This window comes from Pleurodeles waltl, chromosome 7, assembly GCF_031143425.1.
Source record: "Pleurodeles waltl isolate 20211129_DDA chromosome 7, aPleWal1.hap1.20221129, whole genome shotgun sequence".
Classification (NCBI taxonomy): Eukaryota; Metazoa; Chordata; class Amphibia; order Caudata; family Salamandridae; genus Pleurodeles; species Pleurodeles waltl.
The window spans coordinates 900277424-900303691 of record NC_090446.1 but is presented as its reverse complement, the minus strand read 5'-3'; the positions used below and the strand labels follow the sequence as shown (position 1 = coordinate 900303691).

General features: G+C 46.4%; 1 protein-coding gene across 1 annotated transcript in view; it reads left to right on the top strand.

Moving 5' to 3' along the window:
• MGAT4B (alpha-1,3-mannosyl-glycoprotein 4-beta-N-acetylglucosaminyltransferase B) overlaps nucleotides 1–26268 on the top strand; it is a 1476931-nt gene that overhangs the window by 808287 nt on the left and 642376 nt on the right. Inside the window, exon 7 of the mRNA XM_069199505.1 lies at nucleotides 8479–8554. Coding sequence (XP_069055606.1) covers nucleotides 8479–8554 — 76 coding nt within the window. The remainder of the gene's footprint in view (nucleotides 1–8478; nucleotides 8555–26268) is intronic.

The following is a 26268-nucleotide window of genomic DNA, read 5'->3' as shown; positions in this document are numbered from 1 at the left end:
AGGCTCAGAGTGGTGCACAACACAATAAGACTAATTTCTTTGAGAATCCAACGGCAGCATGGACATGAATAACCAAGAATGACCCCTTGGCTCCCATGGTGGCGGCCCTCAGCAGAAGCTGGAGGCGCTACCAATGGACAGTCGACTGCGATGGCCCGTGGCAGCGCACATGCTCCAGGATGGCCAGGGTGCGGTGGGGCTCGCCATCCGGCTCCCCAGTGGGACCCCTGTCGGAGGGAACCATTCAAATGACGCTGCCCGAACATCCAGCTAGCAGTGGCCCTCATGGAGCAGAGGGGGAGCCATGAGCGAAGGAGCAGACACCTGAGCGCTTGGACACCACCAGTTACTCTGACCTGACCTGAAGCCTGGCGCTGTAAATATCGCAATGGGAAGCGAGGGAGGAGAGGGCGAGAAAAAAAACGATCTAATTACATGGTAAAAAATGCAGCTGCCTAATATCTAACACTCTTTAATCCGACACTATGGAGGGGTCCACCACTTCCTGTTAGATTGTGGTTTATAACTTGCTGTGTTAGAAAGTTAGATGTTTTATAAGGGTGACAAATGCTTCTTGGGGGAATTATTGTTTCGGCAGTTTGTGCCATGTAGCATGGCATTTGTTATTGAGAATCATTGTTTGCTCTTACTAACAAATGCACAGGGATATAGGCATGCACTGCGGTACAGCAAGGAGTACGACAACAGGGCATTATGCTCACTCTACCGATTGTGGATCTGGAGGATACCCAGGAGGACTCGTGGGTAGGAACTCAGTTGACATACGTACACAGATAGGATGGGGCCAGTGCAAATTATTTCATGGAACGTTAATGGTCTTCTAGATAAGATCAAGTGCACGGCGGTGCTTGCGCACGTTCACCACCACCGACCTGACATATTGCTCCACCGCTCCTTTCCTATGGCGGTCACCCAGGTGTGGAGAGACCTACAAAGGCGATATGTGGCCCTGACCGGGAAAGTTGAAGATCTCACGATCGATAAGATTAGTGTGCACGCCCCGCCCACGGGACTGTAAATGATCTTACTAGCCAGCTCCTGGATCTGCCCCAGTGGGTCACTATTCTGGGGGGCTAGTTTAATGCAGTTCCTCACCCCGCACTGGACGTGACGGGATCCCCCTCAGCCCACAGGCAGGCTGCGGTTGCCAGACTGTCAGGTTGGCTGGCGTCCACGGGGCTGTGTGATGAATGGAGGGCCTGGTACCCACGACACCATCAGTTTAGCCATACCTCAGCAGCATACCATACACAATCTAGAATTTACCTTGTTTTATTGCTGGGCACAGATTACCGCCATCTCACACACATTGGAATTCTGCCGCTGTGATATCTGACCATGTGCCACTCCGGTTTGTAATGGGGTCCCCTCAGGTGGTGGTCCGCCCAATGTGGCGAATGAATGCATGGTACTTGCAACACAAGCCTCATGTCCAGCAATTGAAATAAACACTTCAGGAATATTTTGTTCTTAATTAAGAATCGGTCTCCTCACTGGGAATTCTCTGTGGCGTGAACAAGGCGGTGATGGTGGTCATGAGCCTCGCCCGCTCCCGGGAGCCGTCCCAGGCCCTCTGCATTACTCAGCTAGAGACCCAGGCCACCCAATTGGAGGCAGAACAAGTTACACAGCCGAATGAGGCAGTGGCTAGGCAGCTCCTACTGATCCGGGGGAGATCCGTGATCACTCTCTGGAGGTGGCTAAACACCTTTGGCGAGCGGCCAATGCCAGGCTATATGGATGGGGGGACAAAAAAGGGAAGCTGCTGTACTGGTTGGCCTCCCACCATCAGTCATCTAGAATTATCCCCAACATTTTTAACACACATGGAGAACCTGTCACCAAGCTCCAAGAAGTGGCGGATACATTTGCCTCTTATTATGAGGTGTTGTATCGGGACTCTGCGATGATTGACTCGGGTCATGCCCGCCTATTCTTAACAGACATTCCCCTTCCTGAATTGCCCCATATGGAGGCAGGAATCCTATACGAACCTCTAACGAGTGAAGAAATCAGTGAAGCTACCTCTTTAATGGGGGCGGGAAAGACTTCTGGACCTGACGGGTTCCCGTCAGAATACTACAAACTGTTTCGAGATGACCGGACACCACACCTTAAAGCCTTATACGAGGAGGTTGACCGACTGGGCTTCTTTCCGGAGGGATTAGACGTAGCTACTATTGTGGTGCTGCCCAAAACCCAGCCACCGTCACTGCTGTGTGCTGACTACAGACCAGTACCCCTTATTAACAGCGTAGTGAAGATTTACAAGGCGATTCTTGCCTCACGACTTAAGAGGGTCCTGCCATTGCTGATTGACTCGGATCAGTGTGGATTCATGGCTAACCGAAGCACACAACATTATATATGTCGTTTACACATGGCCTTAGCATAGCGCTACTAGTTACCCCAGAACCTGGCCCTATTATTTGTTGACTTGGAGAAGGCCTGTGATACTGTTGACTGGGGGTTTCTCTTCCTAGTATTGCAACGCGCAGGTTTGGGGCTACCCTGTGCCTTACACGCCAACCCCACAGCCCGAGTGCAGGTCAATGATACCCCATCCTCTACTTTCTCTATCTGCCGTGGAACGCGCCAGGGCTGTCCCCTCTCCTTTTTCCCCTTGGCCATTGAGCCTTTGGCCCAACTGATTAGAATAGACCCATTATATTGCGGTTGGAACTGGGGAACCGCATCTGAAGGCCGAGTGGCCTTGTATGCCAATTATGTTTTGCTCTACATGACGGAACCTAGTGTGTCTGGCCCGAGGAGCTTTTACCTTCTGCACTGTTATAAGGATGCATCGGGGCTCAAAATGAACCCTGCCAAATCAGTGCTGGTGCCCCTAGCATTGTCATAGGACTGCTCTAACTGGCAGGGGGTAGTGCCCATTCGCTGATTGAGCTTCAAATACCTAGGTAAATGGGTGGCCCTTCTTCCAGAACTAAAATGGTCCTTAAATCTGATACCACTCCTGTCTTCAATCAAGACGGACCTACAAAGATGGCAAGCACTGCAATTAAACATTCTGGGCCTTGTGGGCTTATATAAGACGATGATACTGCCACGTATTTTATACATGCTCCAGAACTTCCGATTCCACGTTACTGGTTCCATGTAAAGAATAGAACTGCAACTTAATTCCTCTGGTATGGCTCGAGACACCGGATTGCACTACAGCACTGCCAGAGGGGGGACTATGATGGAGGGATGAGTATGGCTAACTCTTACTTGTATTACCTAGCGATGCAGCTCCTGGTGGTGCTCGACTGGTTTAATGAGGGGTGGGCCTACCCGGCCTATCGTCTGGAGCTAGCTACTTTTGGCTTTCCACTTATTCTAGACCTCCTCTATGGCTCACCACTTCCCTGTGGGATGGACCCAGTGGCTAGAATGTCTTTCTTGCACGGCGGGCAGCATTGCGGCACACTCAATTGAACAATGTCATTACCCAGCAGACTCCATTGTGGCACGGTAAATGGCTAAGCGAATCGGCTGCACTGAGTGGGTTTGAGAAATGGGACTTGGTGGGCATTTCACCGTTGGGTGATGTGTGGAAAGGGGATGCCATGTGATCCTTTCAAGATTTGCAATCTGACTTTCAACTCTCCCACACGCAATTCTTTAAAAATACCTACAACTCTGCCGTGCCAGGAGTGCGCACATATCCCGAGCTGACACATTACCGGAATACATTCCACTATATGCCAAGTTGCTAATGGGAGCGATGGGGACAAAAAAAAGGCTGTCCCAAATTTACAAGATGTTAATTAACCATGCCCTGGGCAATCTAAACCATATCAGAGATAAATGGGAGGGCTGGCTGGGACCTATTGAGGAGGCAGACTGGGTGGAAGCACTAATGGCAGTGTTGGCAAGATTGCGAGTGGTGCAGCTGTATTTTTTGTATGGGGCTTACCTTTTTCCTGACCGGCTGTACCGAGTGGGCCTCCACCCCTCTGCTCAATGTCCTCGCTGCTCAGAAGAAGCAGTGAACTTCTTTCACATGGTCCGGAAAAGCCCGCTCATAAAGGCATATAGGGGTAGGATAATCGTGAACTGAATGTAGTGATGGGGAGGGAGCAACAGATGTCCCCAAAACTGGTCTTTTTGAGTACAATGAAGGAGGAGGGCTCAAGAGCAGACCGTACGTTCATGGGTACCGCCATATTGGTTGCCAAAAGAGACATTGCAGCTACTTGGAACTCTGCCACTGACCTGTCCTTCGGAAATGGAGGCACGGAGTTGATTGCTATGCAAGCCAAGAAAAATCGGTCTATGAGGTGAGGGGTTGCCTCCATAAACATGCATAGGGATGGGGGAAATGGTTGGGTCTTCTCCCATGAACACTTGCAACTGTGCTCTATGCTGAATAATGGTACTGTTGAAGTGTCATTTTGTCAATATCTGCTGTCATTCTGAGATTGATTTGATGCTGGCAACGCCAGGCCCCACCTGTGCACTTCTATTGCTTTCTCCTTTCCTTTTCTTTCCCTTTCTTTCAATAAAACCAATACAAATTGTTTGAAATAAAATAATAATTAGTGTATGAATGGCTGAATTTTTTGCCGAGTGACCCTGAAACTTCCCATGCGCAACAAAAATCACTGGCACACTTACTTTGGAAAATTTCATGAAGATTCGTCAAACTGTGCCAAAGATATAGGCAAGTAACAAATGCTTTTTCTATGGAAACATGGCCCTAACTATAACTACCAACTGGTGACTGCCAGTAGGTGATATGTATGTGTGTGTGTGTGTGTGTGTGTATATGTATATGTATATGTGTGTGTGTATATATATATATATGTGTTTTCCACTAGGGATCCCAAGCTCACATGCCTATATTGTCAAAGTGTACCATAAACTTGGGAAAGCTGGTAGACTTACATGGATTTGTGTAGGCTCTTGGTGCTAGTGACCTGATGTGAATAAAGGACAAAGAATAAACGTTGCACAGAGGTTTTGGATCACACTTACATAAGAGGAGCTTACTTTTCCCAAGTGAAGATTAGTTATACACACATAGGTCCTAAAGAAATGACACTTGATGATTTTTGACCATCTAGGCATGAAACATGTTGACCTTGAACGTGTATCAATTTAAATTTGGATCACACTTTTTTCATTTAGGAGAAGCTAGGTTCATTACGTCTCTACGTTTCACACATTATTTTATGCCTTTCAGTAGATACTTTCACCCTGTTTAAATCACTATTACAAAGTATCTACAGTCAGTTTTAACACAGATTCAATTCCAATCATCCCATCCTTATACTGGGGTACACCGAACATTTCCAGTATTCCTTTGGCGAATTGAAAAGGTCTCTGGCAAAGTACCGCCTTGAGGGGCCTTTTGGGCATTGCACAGCCACCCCAACGAGGAGCAGCACTGATGACGAAGTATGTCACCTGTGGGTGGGTGAGGGCACTTGCTCCTAGAGTAGATGCTCCTAGTGACCAATGACTTTCTGGGTCTCCAATACAAGACCTCAAACTTAGATATCTAAACAGTACATAACCCCATTGTTATTGCCACGTTACAATCAACATTCCTTTGAAGCCAGACGTATTGGTATTGCCAATGTGTGCTGCAGATTGCTGCTGCTTTTATTCTGGAGATTGGTGTATACTTTTGTTTCTCTTACTGCAAAGGTATAGGATTTAGTAAAATGAACAGCCTGACAATTGTGAAACAAAAGGCTATCAGCGTTTTTAACACAACATTTAAATAGCTTGTAAAAGAACATTACAAATATTTCAAACTATATCAGCAATTAAGAAAGCACTTTGTTGTAATCCAGGAGTGTGATTGAAACATAGATTTTAAAAGAATCAAAGCAAATCAGTTTTTTTTTTTTACTTAGTGATGTGCAAACGATAAATATGTGTAGAAACCCAGTTTGTTTCTATGGTGTATAGTTTTCTCAGTAAAACCACATGCCAGTGGGAAATTTTGTGGCAATTTCAATAGAAAATGTGCTTATTGTATTTAACATTGTGCTGTCATATCATACTTTAGTAATAACTATAAAAAGTCAAAAGCTTTTGAACATGACCTGAGAAACATTCCTTCATGCCTCCAATGCTGTTAGTAGACTAAGAGGCCAGGAGTCAGTTGAACACAATATGTCTGTAGTAAGCTGGCCTGGTGTGTTGTGAGCAACTATGGTGCTATCATCTTCTACCAGGTCAAGGTATCCCCGATTAGTGAGGTGTAGACAGTGTCTTGGAAGCCAGGGCTCTCTAGAGGTAGCTGTGGATGAGCTGCCAAGACTTATCTAGGAGACATGCAAAGCTTTTACAATACCACTACAGTCACACAGCACTTACACATGAAAGAACCACACAGTGTTACAAACATAAAGGTACTTTAATATAGTAACACAAATACTAAACTACTGTACAGGCAGTACTCTACTTTGAAGTGAGTAAACACACTATAATATACACATTAGAAGTCAGTGATTAGCATTGAAAGCAATAGCAAACAGTAAAACAATAGAAAATAGTGTGGGGTGGGGGGGGGACCAAACCATATACTAGGTAAGTGGAATGTGAAAGGCAGTCCCCCACCCAAGGAAGTGGAATCTGTAAAGGGGAGCTGGAGGAACCCCAAAAGATAAGTACCAGGGTGCCCCCAACACCCCCCCCCCCCTCCCCAAACCCCCCTCTCCTCCCCCAGCGACCAGACGAGAAGAGGTAAGTGTCTGTTTTTCCCCAATACCCACATGTAAGGTTTGGAAAAGGTCTGTGCAAGACCCAAGCAGCACAAAGGCAGGAGAAGAGTTCCAGGAGTGATGCAGTCGATGTCCCACGCCGGAAGAAGTGTTGCACTCACTCAGTGATGAGGTAAAACCACCAACAAGCCTTGGCAAAGGCAAGAGTCGCAGATGAAGAATTGCAGAGCTGCTGGGGACCATTAAGATCCAGGAGGACTTATCCCAAGGAGGGGAGTCCCAGGGGGCCCTCAACAGTGAGGCGAGTCAGGAGACGAGGGGGCAGCCCCACACGCAACTTGCAGGCACAGGAGTCGCAGTGAGGCCCACTCAGTACACCTGGAGAGGAGTTCCACGTCGCTGGAGCAGCAGGCAGGATACTGTGCTTTGTAGGTAAGTGTGCTGGAGTCTGGGGCTACGCGGAGCGTAAAGATCCTTTGGAAGAAGAGCCAACAAGCCTTGGTAGCTGTAAGAGTTGTGGTACATAGGGGTACTGTCTTTCAAGGAGAAGCAAGGGCTTACTGTCTCCCACATTGGATAGCTGATAGAGAGGACCAAGGAGACCACTCCAGACCAGCACCTGTGATGCAGGATCCACGCAGTTCTGGAGGAGAGAGGATTCCTGCACCTGGTCATCATTGCAGTTGGTGCCTACAGGTGCAGGGGAGAGACTCATTCCCTCCAAGGGAGATTCCTTCTTGCTTCTTGTGCAGGCTGAAGACTCATCATCCTAAAAAGATGCACAGCCAGGTAAATGTTGCAGTTCCTGGAAGGAGCCGGAGAAACAATGTTGCAAAGTGAAGTCGTCGCTGGAGTTGCAGATTGTCGATTCCTGGAGGGTCCAATTTGCAGTCCCGTTGGCCAGAAGATGAAGTAAACAATGCAGAGGAGTCCTGCTTGCACGTTGAATCTGAAGACCCACCCTCGAGGGAGACCCTAAATAGCCCGGGAAGGGGGATGGGTCACTTAGCAGGGTGACCACCTATCAGAAGGGGTCTGTGATGTCACTTTCCTGACCTGGCCACTGATATGCTCCCAGGGGCCTCTGCTACCCACCTTGGAATGGACAGGGGGGTGGTTTCTCTCCTTTCGATTGTCCAGTTTTGTGCCAGAGCAGGGACCGGTGGTTCCTGGACTGGTGCAAACCAGTTTATGCAAGGAGGGTGCCAAATGTGCCCTTCAAAGCATACCGGTGGCTTGGAGAGGCTACCCCTACCAGGCCATGTTACACCTATTTTGAAAGGGAGAGGGTATTGCCTCCCTCTCCCAAAGGAAATCCTTTGTTCTGCCTTCCTCTGCCTGAGCTGGTCAAGCAGCAGGAGGACAGAAACCTGTCTGTGGGGTGGGAGCAGTGCAGGCTGCCGGGAAAACCCCAGAAGACTGGTAGGAGCAATGCATGAGCTTTACATGTCTCTTCGATAAATCTTGGCTGCTGATCCATAGCTTCCTCTAGAGAGCGACTACACCTCACTTATAGGAGATTCCTGGACCTGGTATAAGGTGATAATACCATAGGTACTCACCACACACCAGACCAGCTTCCTACAGTCATCAAGGACTGTCCCTCAATAGTCAATCTCTCAGCCTCCTGCATTAAAACGAATATATTTCTAAATACTTATTTTATTAGATGCAGGGTTCCAAAATTGTAATACTTAGTTATTTATAGACCACTACTTCTTCTTTGGACTTAGTAATTTGCATGCCAGTAATATCCATCTTATTTTTTCTGTTTTAGGTGGAGAACAAAGCAAAACTTAGATTACTGCTTTTTAATGATGTATGCCCAGTCCAAAGGCACCTACTATGTTCAGGTAACAATTGTCTAGCTGGATGTTTTAGGGACTTGGGAATTGTAAGTCATTATTTATGTTAATGTTTGGCTTGAAAACTCCATTATGTGATCACTGTAAAAAAATTATTTTTTCTTCTCAAACCAAGGTTTTCCCACTTCGTACAGAATTCTTTCTCTACCTAAATCAGTGGCAATGCAAGCTTTTTTACATAGCCACTGCTCCTTAACTACTTCGCTGCCAGGCCTTTTCCCCCTCCTGTGCCAGGCCTTTTTTTGCCTATTTGGGGCAGTTCGCGCTTAGGCCCGCATAACTTTTTGTCCACATAAGCTAACCAAGCCAAATTTGCGTCCTTTTTTTCCAACATCCTAGGGATTCTGGAGGTACCCAGACTTTGTGGGTTCCCCTGAAAGAGGCCAAGAAATTGGCCAAAATACAGGGAAAATTTTGTTTTTTTCAAAAAAATTGGAAAAAGTGGCTGCAGAAGAAGGCTTGTGGTTTTTCCCCTAAAAATGGCATCAACAAAGGGTTTGCGGTGCTAAACTCAGCAGCTTCCCAGCTTTCAGGAACAGGCAGACTTGAATCCGAAAACCCAATTTTTCAACACAATTTTGGCATTTTACTGGGGCATACCCCATTTGTGCAATTTTTTGTGTTTTCAGCCTCCTTCCAGTCAGTGACAGGAATGGTCATGAAACCAATGCTGGATCCCAGAAACCTAAACATTTCTGAAAAGTAGACAAAATTCTGAATTCAGCAAGGGGTCATTTGTGTAGATCCTACAAGGGTTTCCTACAGAAAATAACAGCTGAAAAAGAAAAATATTGAAATTGAGGTGAAAAAAACAGCAATTTTTCTCTACTTTTTACTCTGTAACTTTTCCCTGCAATGTCAGATTATCGAAAGCAATATACTGTTACGTCTGCTGGACTCCTCTGGTTGCGGGGATATATAGGGTTTGTAGGTTCATCAAGAACCCGAGGAACCCAGAGCCAATAAATGAGCTGCACCCTGCAGTGCGTTTTCATTCTATACCGGGTATACAGTAATTCATTTGCTGAAATATAAGGAGTAAAAAATAGCTATCAAGAAAACCTTTGCATTTCCAAAAAGGGCACAAGATAAGGTGTTGAGGAGCAGTGGTTATTTGCACATCTCTGAATTCCGGGGTGACCATAGTAGCACGTGAATTACATGGAATTTCTCAAATAGATGTCTTTTTTACACACACCCCTATATTTGGAAGGAATAAATGTAGAGAAAGACAAGGGGCAATAACACTTGTTTTGCTATTCTATGTTCCCCCAAGTCTCCCGATAAAAATGATACCTCACTTGTTTGGGTAGGCCTAGCGCCCGCGACAGGATATGCCCCAAAACACAACCTGGACACATCACAGAAAACAGAGCTGTTTTTAGCAAAGTGACTACCTGTAGATTTTGGCCTCTAGCTCAGCCGCCACCTAGGGAAACCTACCAAACCTGTGCATTTCTGAAAACTAGAGACCTAGGGGGATCCAAGGAGGGGTGACTTGCGGGGCTCGGACCAGGTTCTGTTACCCAGAATCCTTTGCAAACCTCAAAATTTGGCTAAAAAAACACATGTTCCTCAAATTTCTGTGGCAGAAAGTTCTGGAATCTGAGAGGAGCCACAAATTTCCTTCCACCCAGCGTTCCCCCACGTCTCCCGATAAAAATGATACCTCACTTGTGTGGGTAGGCCTAGCGCCCGCGACAGGATATGCCCCAAAACACAACGTGGACATATCACAGAAAACAGAGCTGTTTTTAGCAAAGTGACTACCTGTAGATTTTGGCCTCTAGCTCAGCCGCCACCTAGGGAAACCTACCAAACCTATGCATTTCTGAAAACTAGAGACCTAGGGGAATCCAAGGAGGGGTGACTTGTGTGGCTCGGACCAGGTTCTGTTACCCAGAATCCTTTGCAAACCTCAAAATTTGGCTAAAAAAACACATGTTCCTCACATTTCTGTGGCAGAAAGTTCTGGAATCTGAGAGGAGCCACAAATTTCCTTCCACCCAGCGTTCCCCCACGTCTCCCGATAAAAATGATACCTCACTTGTGTGGGTAGGCCTAGCGCCCGCGACAGGATATGCCCCAAAACACAACGTGGACATATCACAGAAAACAGAGCTGTTTTTAGCAAAGTGACTACCTGTAGATTTTGGCCTCTAGCTCAGCCACCACCTAGGGAAACCTACCAAACCTGTGCATTTCTGAAAACTAGAGACCTAGGGGAATCCAAGGAGGGGGGTGACTTGCGGGGCTCGGACCAGGTTCTGTTACCCAGAATCCTTTGCAAACCTCAAAATTTGGCTAAAAAAACACATGTCCCTCACATTTCTGTGGCAGAAAGTTCTGGAATCTGAGAGGAGCTACAAATTTCCTTCCACCCAGCGTTCCCCCAAGTCTCCCGATAAAAATGATACCTCACTTGCGTGGGTAGGCCTAGCGCCGGCGACAGGAAACACCCCAAAGCGCAACGTGGACACATCCTAAATTTTGGAAAAAAACAGAGGTGTTTTTTGCGAAGTGCCTACCTGTAGATTTTGGCCTCTAGCTCAGCCGGCACCTAGGGAAACCTACCAAACCTGTGCATTTCTGAAAACTAGAGACCTAGGGGAATCCAAGGAGGGGTGACTTGCGGGGCTCGGACCAGGTTCTGTTACCCAGAATCCTTTGCAAACCTCAAAATGTGGCTAAAAAAACACATGTCCCTCACATTTCTGTGGCAGAAAGTTCTGGAATCTGAGAGAAGCTACGAATTTCCTTCCACCCAGCGTTCCCCCAAGTCTCCCGATAAAAATGATACCTCACTTGCGTGGGTAGGCCTAGCGCCGGCGACAGGAAACACCCCAAAGCGCAACATGGACACATCCTAAATTTTGGAAAAAAACAGAGGTGTTTTTTGCGAAGTGCCTACCTGTAGATTTTGGCCTCTAGCTCAGCCGGCACCTAGGGAAACCTACCAAACCTGTGCATTTCTGGAAACTAGAGACCTAGGGGAATCCAAGGAGGGGTGACTTGCGGGGCTCGGACCAGGTTCTGTTACCCAGAATCCTTTGCAAACCTCAAAATGTGGCTAAAAAAACACATGTCCCTCACATTTCTGTGGCAGAAAGTTCTGGAATCTGAGAGAAGCTACAAATTTCCTTCCACCCAGCGTTCCCCCAAGTCTCCCGATAAAAATGATACCTCACTTGCGTGGGTAGGCCTAGCGCCGGCGACAGGAAACACCCCAAAGCGCAACGTGGACACATCCTAAATTTTGGAAAAAAACAGAGGTGTTTTTTGCGAAGTGCCTACCTGTAGATTTTGGCCTCTAGCTCAGCCGGCACCTAGGGAAACCTACCAAACCTGTGCATTTCTGAAAACTAGAGACCTAGGGGAATCCAAGGAGGGGTGACTTGCGGGGCTCGGACCAGGTTCTGTTACCCAGAATCCTTTGCAAACCTCAAAATGTGGCTAAAAAAACACATGTCCCTCACATTTCTGTGGCAGAAAGTTCTGGAATCTGAGAGAAGCTACAAATTTCCTTCCACCCAGCGTTCCCCCAAGTCTCCCGATAAAAATGATACCTCACTTGCGTGGGTAGGCCTAGCGCCGGCGACAGGAAACACCCCAAAGCGTAACGTGGACACATCCTAAATTTTGGAAAAAAACAGAGGTGTTTTTTGCGAAGTGCCTACCTGTAGATTTTGGCCTCTAGCTCAGCCGGCACCTAGGGAAACCTACCAAACCTGTGCATTTCTGAAAACTAGAGACCTAGGGGAATCCAAGGAGGGGTGACTTGCGGGGCTCGGACCAGGTTCTGTTACCCAGAATCCTTTGCAAACCTCAAAATTTGGCTAAAAATACACATGTTACTCACATTTCTGTGGCAGAAAGTTCTGGAATCTGAGAGGAGCCACAAATTTCCTTCTACCCAGCGTTCCCCCAAGTCTCCCGATAAAAATGATACATCACTTGTGTGGGTAGGACTAGCGCCCACGAAAGGAAAGGGCCCAAAACACAACGTGGACACATCACATTTTTTTATAAAAAGCAGTGCCTACCTGTGGATTTTGGCCTGTAGCTCAGCCGACACCTGAGGAAACCTAGCAAACCAGTGCATTTTTGAAAACTAGAAACCCAGGGGAATCCAAGATGGGGTGACTTGCGGGGCTCTGACCAGGTTATGTTACCCAGAATCCTTTGCAAACATCAAAATTTGGCCCAAAAAACACTTTTTCCTCTCATTTCGGTGACAGAAAGTTCTGGAATCTGAGAGGAGCCACAAATTTCCTTCCACCCAGCGTTCCCCTAAGTCTCTCGATACAAATGATACATCACTTCTGTGGGTAGGCCTAGCGCCCACAAAAGGAAATGGCCCAAAACACAACGTGGACACAACATATTTTTTCACAGAAAACAGAGGTGTTTTTTGCAAGGTGCCTACCTGTGGTGTTTGGCCTGTAGCTCAGCCGGCCCCAGGGGGGGGGGCAGAAATGCCCTAAAATAAATTTGCCCCCCCAACCCCCACCCTCCCCCGCCGGGAGCGACCCTTGCCTACGGGGTCGCTCCCCCTGCGTGACATTGGCACCAAAAAACAAATCCCCGGTGCCTAGTGGTTTCTGCCCCCTTGGGGGCAGATTGACCTAAAATTGGCCAATCTGCCCCCAGGGGGGCAGAAATGGTCTAAATACAATTTGCCCCCCCAGGGGAGCGACCCTTGCCTGATGGGTCGCTCCCCATCTCTAAAAAAAGAAACAACAAAAAAAAAACACACAAAAAAAAAATTGCCCTGGCGCCTAGAGTGTTCTGCCCCCCCCCCCCCCCCGGGGGGCAGTTCGGCCTAATAATAGGCCGATCTGTCCCCCGGGGGGGCAGAAATGGCCTAAAATAAATTTGACCCCCTACCCCCACCCCCCCCCCCCACCCGGGAGCGACCCTTGCCTACGGGGTCGCTCCCCCTGCGTGACATTGGTGCCAAAAAACAAATCCCCGGTGCCTAGTGGTTTCTGCCCCCTTGGGGGCAGATTGACCTAAAATTGGCCAATCTGCCCCCAGGGGGGCAGAAATGGTCTAAATACAATTTGCCCCCCCAGGGGAGCGACCCTTGCCTGATGGGTCGCTCCCCATCTCTAAAAAAAGAAACAAAAAAAAAAAAACACACAAAAAAAAAAATTGCCCTGGCGCCTAGAGGTTTCTTCCCCCCCTGGAGGCAGATCGGCCTAATATTAGGCCGATCTGCCCCCAGGGGGGGCAGAAATGGCCTAAAATAAATTGCCCTCCCCCCCAGGGAGCGACCCTTGCCTAAGGGGTCGCTCCCTTTGCGTGAAATTCACGCAAAGAAAAAACTCCCTGGTGTCTAGTGGTTTCTACCCCCCTTGGGGGCAGATTGGCCTCATCAAAATAGGCCAATCTGCCCCCAAGGGAGGCAGAAATGGCCAAAATATAATTTTCCCCCAAGGGGAGCGACCCTTGCCTAAGGGGTCGCTCCCCACCAAAAAAAAAAAAAATGAAACAAAAAAAAAAAAAAAGGTCCCTGGTGCCTAGAGGTTTCTGCCCCCCCTGGGGGCAGATCGGCCTAATAGTAGGCCGATCTGCCCCCCCTGAAAAGGCCTTCCCGAAAATATGCCCCCCCTGGGAGCGACCCTTGCCCAAGGGGTCGCTCCCTTTTGTCAATAACAATAATAAAAATAAAAAAAACCCTGGTGTCTAGTGGTTTCTACCCCCCTTGGGGGCAGATTGGCCTCATCAAAATAGGCCAATCTGCCCCCAAGGGGGGCAGAAATGGCCAAAATATAATTTTCCCCCAAGGGGAGCGACCCTTGCCTAAGGGGTCGCTCCCCACCTCAATAAAAAAAAATGAACCAAAAAAAAAAAAAATGGTCCCTGGTGCCTAGAGGTTTCTGCCCACCCTGGGGGCAGATCGGCCTAGTAAGGCCGATCTGCCCCCAGGGGGGGCAGAAAAGGCCTTTTAAAAAAAAAGCCCCCCCTGGGAGCGACCCTTGCCCAAGGGGTCGCTCCCTTTAGTCAATTTCAAAGAAAAAAAAAATAATCCCTGGTGTCTAGTGGGGTTTCAAAAGCCGGATTGCAAGCAATCCGGCTTTTGAAACCCTCGGAGGGACTTCAAAGGGAAGGAAATACTTTTCCTTCCCTTTGAAGCCCCTCCGGGCCTCCCAAGTGATTGAAAAAGAAATGCTTTTGCATTTCTTTTTCAATCGCGCTGGAAGCAGAGCTTCCAGCGCGACTAGGGAGGCCCCTGTGACAAATGAGCGCGCGCTCGTGCGCTGACGTCACAGGGGGGGGTGGGGGGGGTCGGGGGTGGAAGGGGAAGGGATTCCCCGGTCAGCCCTGACCTGGGGGGGTGGGGGGGCTTCCCTCGGGAGGAGCGCTAGCGCTTCTCCCGAGGGAAGCATTCAGGACGTAATGGTTACGTCCATGGCGCCACACGGGCGCTGCCATGGACGTAACCATTACGTCCGTGGCGGGGAAGGGGTTAAAGAGTTTCTTTGGCTTTAAAATAGTTTCTGATGAAAACTTCTAACTGCAGATTCCTCACCTTTCCAATATTCCCCAGGTGTCAGGTTGCATATGGACACATTTCAACAATACCTCTGTCTGCCGTTAGGCGGTTCCTTGCGGCTCTGCTCTGACACCCTTCTGCTCCAGAATGTCAGGAAGCCTATAAAGGCATCACTCCTGTCTGCGGAAGTCAGTTCCTTTCTTTCTACCCACGATATTCAGATCGACCTCTTGTCTCTTTGATACCCTGTAATTAAAGAACTTTTGCAGTGTGCAAGGGAAACGCCACGTCCCAAAATTACTTGTTCTAAACCTGTAAGGAATGTCTGACAGATTCTCATCAGGTTTGCCTGTGGTGCCTGAGGTTGAGTCACGACTCCAGAGCCTTAATTGGCTGCACGTCAGTGAGTATGAAGGTCATAAGTGACTGCAAGGTGAACATCTACATCCCAAACATTGCAAAACTCCTCATTGCAACTACTCCAAGAACATCGGTCTGCCTCGTCCCATTCCCGGTCCAAGAGTTGCAGGAGTTGATTCCGAGGCCTATTGTCGTTGCGCTCCAAATTTTTGGGCATAGGAAGAAAAAACATATACAGTCAAAGCGGGACTCTCCCTCTTCCCATCACTGTCACACTCCTGAGAAGGCGCAAGGGTGTCACATTGCATATCGTTGTCGCTCCTGGCGTCGGAACCTGTCCCACAGCTTGTCCTGGCAGAACCTAAGATTGCAGGCCGTCTGCGACACTGAGAAAGATCGAAGAGTTTAGTTTGGCAAGGCTGTGCTCTTCTGTATCAGTTTGACTCTTTGAGCCCATCATGGAGCGTCTTCCAGCTTCCACAACCTACCCCACTTAACATTTCACAAAGCAGACCTCATACATTGTATTCCGTGTTCGGGTAGGATTCCAACAATGACTATAATGCACGAAATGAAATTGGCCATGAAGAAAACTGACATGATGGACCTCTAGGATGCCATTGGCCTTCGTACCTCTCCTGATTATGACATTCTCTCACTCCCCTGGTTCTGCTACTGAAAAGAGTGCTTCTTTTTGGGTGGTTTTTCAGAGGGTGGCTAAAGCACTCGACCTCCAGCTCCATACCATAGGGATTAAATCCAGTATAGTGACTCAAGTACCTCATTCAGGGCAAAGCACTACTGAACCCCTACTTCCTTTTAATGAGGCAGTCACTGATACCCTGCTGACGGCCAAGGAAAAGCCTTGCTCTGAGCTCCTAGTCAATCACCAAACTGTGAGACACCACTAGACCGCCTCTGGCAACTCCGCCTTTTTGTCTTAGCACCCCTTTCCTAAAGGCTTGGTGGTGCAGGTCTCCAGCAGTCGGACAAATCCAAATAATTATCTGACTACTCCCCCCGACAGGGAGTCCAAGAGAGTGGAGACCTTTGGGAAGGGAGTATTTCCTTCTACTAGTTTGGCTCTCACATTAGTCGATAGCGGTTGCCTTCTTGGCTGCTATTTCCACGCTCTCTGGTATTTGGTTGCTCAAATCCTCCCAGGTGTCCCAAAAGATATCCACCCTTTCCTGTTCCTAGCCATACAGGGCAGACGCAACACTGCCAAATTCACCATTTGTTGTGACCTTGGTACTACAGATTCCATCCGGTGCGCCGTTGGCACTAGTGTTGTCATTTGTCACTATGCCTGGAAGTGACCAACAGGTTTTTCAGAGGATGGCTAGTCATCCCTTAGGTACATGCCCTTAGATGAGACTTGTCTTTTTGGGGACAAGGCAGTTTCGGCTCAAAGAGAGCTCCCGGGGCTTACCTGCTCCTCCTCGCCAACTACATCAGTCTCACTACTCATTTTGTGGTTTTAGCAGGCACTTTAGCCTCAACAAGATGCCCAAGAGTTTGTGTCAAGGGCGTGGCAATCATCGACCCCATAGACAAGGAATGTGCATCAGTCAGTCTCCTGCACCCCTCCAGCACCACCTACAAAACCCCTGTAGGGTGATTTTAGTAGAGCACAGCCATATGGTTGGAGGCAGATCCTGTGATTCCTACCGGGTTGGCAGGACAAAATATTGAACAGGTCGGTCCTGCAGATTGTTTGAATCGAATAAGCCTTATCTTTCATAGCCACTCCACCGCACCTTCCTCTGTCTTCAGAATAACTGATGGAGGACCATCTGTCAGTCTTACGACAGGACATGCAAGCTTTATTGGCCAAGGGGGCTATCCAGACGGTGCCTGTGGCAGAAGTGGATTGTCCTTATTATTCCCACTACTTTCCGGTGCCATTAAAGAAGAGAAACCTGTGCCCTCTTAGTGCTTTCCTCCAGAAGGACAAATTGAGAATGTTCACTCAGACCCAGGTCGTGTGCCATCATCCTTGTAGACTGGATGGTGGCATTGGATCTGCAGGACACCTATTTCCATATAGCCGTCTTGCAGGCCCATCGGCCCTGCCTTAGGCTCGTGGTGAGTCAGGAGTGTTTTCAGTTTGCTGTGCTCCCTTTTGGTCTCACCAGTGACTCTTATGCGTTCACATAAGTGAGGGTGGTGGTAGCAACACACCTTCGGAGGTCCGGTGTTAGTTTTCCCATACCTCGATTGCTGGCTATTGGAGGCGGGCTTGCCTCAGGCAGTCGTCAACCACCTCCTGACTACGGCAAATCTCCTGTCATTGTTAAGGTTCATTGTCAACGTGTCAAAGATACACCTGACTCCTTCTCAGATGCTCCCCTTCAACTGAACCATTCAGGATACAGTTTGGTTTCATCCCAATCTTTCAGCCTCTGTCCTGGATTTCCCTTAAGATCAACTCTGAGGCTCAGGAGGCTGTTGGAGTCCTGCATCGTGCTGGTCAAGCACACCAGCTGAGATATGCGGGCTCTGTAGTGAGATATGAAGTCTTATTGGGCCCACCCTCAAGGAGTCCTCTCTGACCAAGTCTGGTTTCAGAGGAGACTGCAAAAGATCAGCAGTGGTGGTTCCTGGACCTCAGTTGGGTCGGCAGCAGTCCCATCTCTCTACACCGTTCAGAGCTGACAGTGGTGACCAATGCATGCTTCTGTGTTGGGGTGGCCATCTCGGAGAGATGGAGATCAGAGACCTCTGGTCTCCGATGGAGTCCTGGCTCCATATCAACCTTCTGTAGCTGAGGGCAATATTCTTGGTGTTGAAAGTATTTCTTCTGTCGATCAAAGGGAGGCTGGTTCAGGTGCTCATGGAAAACACCACTGCCAAGTGGTTTTGCAACAAACGGGACGGGTGGGGTCATTGAACCTGTGCCCAGAGGTACTACACCTCTGGAACTGGCTAAGTCATAATGACATTTTTCTGGTAGTGAACCACAAAAATCTTTGAAAGCAAATGTGGATAAGCTCAACCACTGATGCCCACGTGATCACAATTGACAGTTGCACCCGGAGGTCACCCAAGGTCTTTTCTGCGAATGCGAAGAACCTTGATTCAAACTATTTATCAACTCTGAGAATGCACAATGTCATCAGTTCTGCACTTTGGAGCTTCCAAGTCTCTTCCAGACGGCGTGTTACACATAGGGTGAAGCTCAGCTCTCCTGTACACCTTTCGGCCGATACCTCTCTTGCCCTTAGTTAAGAAAATGATCAGGACTGACCGGGCTCAAGTCACACTAGTGTCCTTGGTTTGGGCATGGTGAGTATGGTATTCAGAGCTTTTGGGCATGAGCATCTTTGATCGAATTAGGTTGTCTCTATGGGAGTATCTGCTGTCACAGAAAGGGGCAGAGTCCACTACCCATGCCTTTGAAATCTGCTCCTTCATGTTTAGAGATTGTGCGGCAACAGCTGTACACCTTCAGCCTCATTCTGAAGGTGGCTGATATCATCTTGGCAGCTAGGTGCCACTATATGCTTGTTATTGGGACGTATTTGTGGTTTGGTGCAGTACACTGCATATTGACCCCCTCTCCAGGCAGTTATCTGGTGGTTTGTTTCGTCTCATTCCTGGCAAGGCTTGGATCTGGGCACAGTTAAAGTACATCTTTTGGCCTTTTTCCTGGTTCCAGATCAGCCCTTCATGTTGAAATAATGAGTTGTGATGTGGTTTTTGAAGGCCTGTATCTTTTTCTTCCCTTTCCCTTTGTCATACCTCACATATTTGATGTGTTTCCCCCTTGAGCAACTTTATAGTTGTTCCTTGCAGCTTCTCACTTTCAAGACGGTCTTTCTCGCTACCTTCACATTGACCTGATGTGTAAATGAGATACAAGCACTTGGTCAACTGGATATACACCACCTTCTACCCAGAGAACCTGATTCTACAGACATGAGCATCCTTCTTGCCGAAAGTTCTGGCGCTTTTCCACGTCAGTCTTAATATCACCTTACTGGCTTTCTTTGCTCTGCCTCTTCTCTCTAAAGAGGAGGAGGAGAGACTCTATCACTTAGACCTAAAAAAAAAAAAACACTGAGCTTTTTAATCAATTATACCGTAGAATACCAGGCGGACAATCAGTTCTTGGTGGATTCGCCAGAGCAAATAAAGGCAAGGCTGTTCAAAAAAGGCAAGGCTGCTGCTTTGTGCTCTGTATTAAAATGTGCTATGTATTGGCCAAAAAGCAGCTTTTGGAAGAACTGTATGCTCATTCCTCTAGAGCCAAAGCTGCTTCCACTACTTTGGCACGTGGAGTTTCTGTTCTGTTCATCTGCAGCTACTTAGGCACCCCCTTTATATTCAGGAAGCACTACTGTCTGGGTATCCAGGGTCGCCAAGGGCTTCCTACAGGACATTTTGGTTTAAGTCAATTAACAGACACATTTCCAAATAGGTACTGCTTGGTATGTATTCAAAGGTGAGGAATCCGTGGTTAGAATTCTCTATCAGAAGAGCAAGAACTTCTCTTCCAGGGGATCCTCATCAATAGTCATAAGCACTGAATAGCCATGCTCACAGGAGGGACCCCCAGAGCACTCCTTAAAAGAGAGAGGTAAAAATGTCCAGATTACATTTCATTTTCATTTTTAAAAAATTGCATAATGAAGAACTTCGTCATTAATAAAAAATGACTGGAGTAAAAGTACCGCAGACCTTTACTGAAAAGGAAAGGGAATATGAGACACTATTAACCATAACAAAGAAATGTACTGAAAAAAAAAACAAAAGTTACAGGGACATTATAGTTAGGTTCACGTTTTACCTATATAAAACCATAGTTTTACAGTTATAGTTATACTTAATGTTTCTTCAAATAAGTATAACTCTAACTTTTGCCGGGAAGTAACTTTAGGCTGCAAGTTCTAGTTTCTTAACATAAGTATAACTATAGTGTAACTATAACTGCAGAATTTCTATGGTTTGATGGTAGCTACGATGATAGATAATATCTCTTTGTGAAAGCATCTGTGATCAGTGTCTGAGTTAGTGGGTTCTGACAAAAGGTACTCCCACCATCAGATTCCTCTGCTGAGATCCCTCTGGAGGGGAGACTGACTTGCAGCCTGAGATAGGGTCAGTTTGTCTTCTCAGCTACTGGAAAGTTGATTCCACTGGACTTCTAGGCATTGTTGAAGAGGTGTCATGCACAGCTTTGCATGAGGAACAATGAAGATGCAAGAGGTGATTGACAATAATCTCTCCTCCGAAGGACACACTTTTGTAGATTGCATGTCCAGTGAAGCTCCCAGGTAGTGCAATCTTTGTACTGGGAATACTGTGGACTTGTTGAAGTTGACACAAGGTCCTAAATTTATTAGTGTCTCGACACAAATTTGAAAATGTTCCTTTGTCTGCAAAGGTGGGGAACTCTTTATCAGCCAGTTGTCTAGGTAAGTATAAACAAAGATTTTCTGTTTCTTTAAGCTTAAGAATGCTGCAATCATTGCAATACATTTTGAGAAGGTTCGTGGGGATTATTTTATGCTGAATTGTAGTACTTTGTACTGATAGTGTCGAGGTGAACTTTGAAGAGGAGAAACTTTCGATGTTTTAAGGAAATTGAGATGTGGAAACGTGCATCTTGAACATCTATCGCACACATACAGTCTCCTTGATGTAATTGTGGGTAGATTTAGTGATGGGCCGGCATCCTGAATCTTTCTCTTCATATGTATTTGTCTAGTACTTCCAGATCTAAGAAGGATCTGAACTATCACAGAATCAGAAGGAGGATCCACTCTGAGAAACAAAGGGTCCTGGTCAGGAGCCTTGTATTTTTTCAGAATCCGAGTTGGGTTAGATCTTGGCAATGCTAGAGATTTAAATAATTGCATTGCAGGCTCTAGATGTCCAGGCACCAGTGGCAGAAGTTGACTTTAGACTGTGCAAAGTCTTGAAGATCCCAGATCAAGGGGGTATAGCAGTAGGAATGTCGAAGTTTCATTTGGTTGCACTTCTAATCTAAACATCATTGAAAATCAAGAGACTGTCCACTGGTGACACACTTGGTGGAGGTGTGTCCGATCATACGGGAGAATAATCTTGCACTGAGGAGCGAGAAGTCATAGACCAAAAAGATGATTTTCTCCTATGCCTGGATGGTGTTGTATGAGATATTTTAGATTGTGAGCTGGTTCTAGATGTTGTCTCAGATCTATACCCACGACGTATAGGACTTTTTGAGCTATGAGGAGAGATATATAGGCCGGAACTCCTACTTGGCGTGACTGTTGAAGAGATTGTAGGAGATATAAATGGTGTAATCAGTGAAAACCTCAGAGAAGGTGTCCATTTAGGAGATGGTGTATGTGGTGTGACTCTTGAAGGACAGTATGTCGGGAAGTCAGAGGGGTGCCGTATAGGCCTTTTCTGTAGACTTTCCAACCACTGTGGTGAGATGTTCAACGGTGACTGTTATTTGGATCAAGAGTGAGAGAGGCCCAGATTCAGCCAGGTCAGCTGAATCACATTGGGACTCTATTGAAGTCGATTGTGGCCTTTCTGCAGCATGAGATACTGCATGCTTGTCTCTTGACGTTAACAGGATACATTCCTGAATTTCCAGTGAAATTGTGCAAACTCTACATAGGCCTTGACATCTGTGAATGTCTCTTGGCTGTCGACGGTGGCCTTAATGGTGATGGTTGTCTTGATGTTGTTGCATGAGAGACTGACGACGATAAATGCCTCTTGGCTGTCAATGCTGACCTTGACATCAACAAATGGTGTCTCCTTGTCGGTGATGTGATTTTCGATGTAAAGCACTGGGTGTGTTCTGATGTCGAACAATGAGCCGACTCCACCTCTGATGGCGTCTTCGACATCGATAGCAAACATACCGGGATTTTTCTCAACATCCTACCTCTTGACATTGATCGGGAATGTGTTTTCTAGTGTCACTCACAAGATCTTCGTCTGTGGGGTTCTTTGGGATGAGAGGAGGGCTCCCTGGAGGAAAACTGGTGTTCCTCCAGGCCTCTTCATGATCCAGCTGTTCCTCTCTTGAAGTCCATGAAGCCTGTGAGGTTCATAAAGGCACAGTGCCAGTTTTCTCTTTGAATGGCAATCTATTGGTTAATGATGTCTCATATTTCCTTTCTGTTTCTGTTTAGATAAAGGTCTATGGTACTTTTTCTCTAGTCTTTTGTTATTGATTACATAACGTTTTTCATTGTGCAACTAATTAAAATGAAAATTGAGTGTAATCTGGTTATTTTACCTCTGTTTAGGCTGCAGATTATCTATCCATCTGATTGCATTCAACCATAGAAATTCTGCAGTTATAGTTAGACTTATAATTATATTTATGTTAAGAAACTATAACTCGTAGCCTAGTTACCTTCTGTCATGAGTTATTGTTTCTTCAGATAAGTATAACTATAACAATAGCTGCAGAATTTCTATGATTTTGTATGGCTAAAATGTATAACGACCCTGTAACCAATGTTTTTTTTTTTCAGTAAATTTCTGATATTTTTAATGTAAAATAATATAGAAATACAGTACATTAATGCAACCACCGCCGCGCACAGCCTTAAACCATGTGCGTGGGGGTTGGCCACAGGCCCCTGAACACACAAACACACACCTTAAACCCTCCCCTTCCCCCCCCCACCCCCCAAAATGCTGAGTACAGTCTTCACCCATGCACAGAAGGGGTATGGTGTGAGTGGGTGATTTTTTGTTTTTCCCATTGGTCTTTGGATCCACGCCCCTAGATAGCTATAATTGTTGCCTTTAATTACAAAAAAACAAAATAAATACCTTTCTACACAAAGATCTAGCTTTCTGTCAAATGTTGTATAAAGCCATTCAGTGGTTCGGGCTGTAGTCCTGTTCAATAATTGCAAAAAAACCCTGCTTTAGGGACCATCCCCCTTTTTGTCAGCCCCACTTAAAGAATCACCCCAAAACCTTCCAGATAGTTTAACTAATTAGCGGATGAGTTTTGAAAATGTTGTTAAGATTCGCCAAACAGTGCCAAAGTAATTAGCAAAACAAAAAACGCTTTGTCTATGGGAAACGTTGGTCCTAACTATAACTACAGTGAAGTACTATGTACATGATATATATATATATATATATATATCATTTTTTTTTTACAATTAAGAAATGCTCCAGGGTCCACACACAAGATAAGGACTATTCAGTGCTTATGACTTTGATGAGGATTCCCCAGGAAGAGAACTAGGATTAAAGGTAAGCAATGTTTCCTTATTTTCAGTAACACTCCCTCTGGGAGAGACTGTCTAACCCCAGATTCCTCACTGGCTTCCCCGTTTTGTGAATTGGACTATATATATTAATATTATCTCAAGCTTAGAAATCTGTACACTGGTCAAAGCCATTTTGCTGTTGGGGCTCTGCGCCTGGAAGCATCAGTAGCTTTGAAAGCAACTGATGTCAACTCGCGGAGTGATGACCCACAGCTATTGCTGTTGAGAAGTATTGTTGAAGAGTTTCCATATTCAGTCTGATACCTGGGGAATATTCAAGAGGTGAGGAATCTGCAGTTAGATAGTCTATACCAGAGACAGCATAACAACGTTTTGTTCGTATTTTAGATTTTTTAAACCATGCTTCTCTCTTAGGGGGATCTCCATTGATAGTCATAAGCCCTGAATAGTCCTGCCCACATGCGGGTATCCTAGGGCACTTTGCCACGGTATAACTTCTTAAGTGTATGTGTTTGCCTTTCTTCAGAAAGGTCTGCAGAATCACTTAAGAGAAAAACATTAGGCAGCCCATAGCAAAAGGGCACAATGGCCAACTTATTCAGATTGTACTTAAACAAAGACCAAGAAACCCAAAAATATGCATAATGTAATGGTAATATTCTGTAAAACAGCTTAAATCTCTTTCACAAACCCTGTATTTTTTAAAAGTAGAGACATAAAGGATAAAGGGACAGAGTAGCTCCATAGGCTGCCATTATGTGAGATTAAAACAGCGTTTGCATCTTTAAGAACCCAGAGACCACCAGTATTCCATCATGCCCAACAGGTGGTGGTAGTTGTAGTTCTTTTTTTCTGGCTCCTGGTAACAGGATCTTGAAGCACTAAGCTCAGACTTTCTAGGCTTTTTCTCTTCAAAAATCACCAGTGGATTTTGACGAAAACAACTTTATTCAGTGTTTTTCATCTTTCCTTTACATGTTCTAATTTTTTCTGAAAGACAATTGTGGTATTTTATCAGTGACCTGCCTATGGTAGAAAGAAGGCCAAATCAGACCCTTGCAATGTCTGTATTTATTGTCTTCCACAGAGCCATGTCCCTGACAAATGTCAGCACTTTAGGAAGTTTTCAAGGCACACTCCCAGGGAGAGATAAAAGATTCACCTCCATGGCACAGAAGAGCCACACAGGCAACAGATGCAGTCTGAAGGTGGGACATCAAAGCGAGGAGAGGGTCAGTCCTCTACCAGGGCTCTTCCATCTACCTCTAAAGACCCCTTGGTGAAAGGTCCAAAAAGAGAAGTTTAGCCAAAAAACGAAATTGCTTCTGGTCGACGTCGAGAGCCTCGACTTTGAGAAAAATTATTACACCTACTTGTTCACCGGCGAGGGCTGGGTCATCATCGAGGAAGAGACCGTGGTTGACTTCAAGAGAGAGTAGTTAACGTCAAAGACACTCTGTCAAGGAGTGTATCGACATCGTGGAGAAGGTTGACGTCGAGGAGTAGGTCGATGGCGAGGAAATCACAACATGAGGGAAGAAGGAAACAAAAAGACACATTTCTGCCTCTCCTGACTCCAAATACTCCAGAGTCTACTTTATTTCACCGATACAGCTTTCACACTGTCCTCCTCCGCCACCGTCTACTCCTCCTCCACTGCGACCGCCACAGCCTCCATTTCTGGCACCTCTTCCACTGGTGCCAATTCCAACTCCACTTGTGGAGGCCCCTCCTCTGGGGCCTTGAGTGTCACCACGCAGAGCACGTTCAAGAACACACCATCATTCAAAGCCACAGATACCGCCGTTCTTCAAGGCACTCTTGTCATCACCATCACTCTTCTAGCTCACGATCAAGATCACACTAAAGATATAGACATAATGCCTGTTACTCCGCTTCCACTTCTACAGGAAGATATTCACCAGAGTCTCTCTGCAAGATGATATCACCACTTTCCAAGAGGTCCCGGTGAGAGGAGCTGCAAAGCTCAACATACCAATGTTAGTCCTAACCCTTTCCACATCAGTCCTTTTTGTGAGACGCTTCACCATCGCTCTGCTTCACAACCTCTCCTTCCGTTGGTGCTGCACCTCTTAGAACAAGAAATTAAACTATTCCTTACCCCAGCCCTAGACATGCCTGTTTCATCCAGGCTACAGAAGAAATATAGACGTCCCAAGCAAAATCCTCTTTCTTTGCTTCAACCACCTGTGGTCGTATTAATGCCAAAAAAAGAAACACGCTACTACTACGTTTTCTGTGCCACATGACAAGGAGAACAAGACACTGGACTCAGTAGGCTGCAAAGTATGCATTACAGCTGCAACAACTATGAAAGCGCAAGTGCATTCAGCTCTTCTGGCAAGATACAATAGAGCTTTAATGGGACTCCATACAAAGGTTTGCTGCTGATCTTTGCAGAGCAAGATGTGAAGATTTCTTAGAGGTCTTCAATGAAGAAATTATGTTTTCCAATCAGATCATTAGTGCTTCAGCTGACTCTCCCTTGCTAGTGGCACATGAATACTGTCATGGAATGGCTTTACGTATTGTATTGTATTGTATTGTATTGTAATCGTATTTATATAGCGCTTACTACCCCTGACGAGGTGTCGAAGTGCTTTTCGATGAGTAGC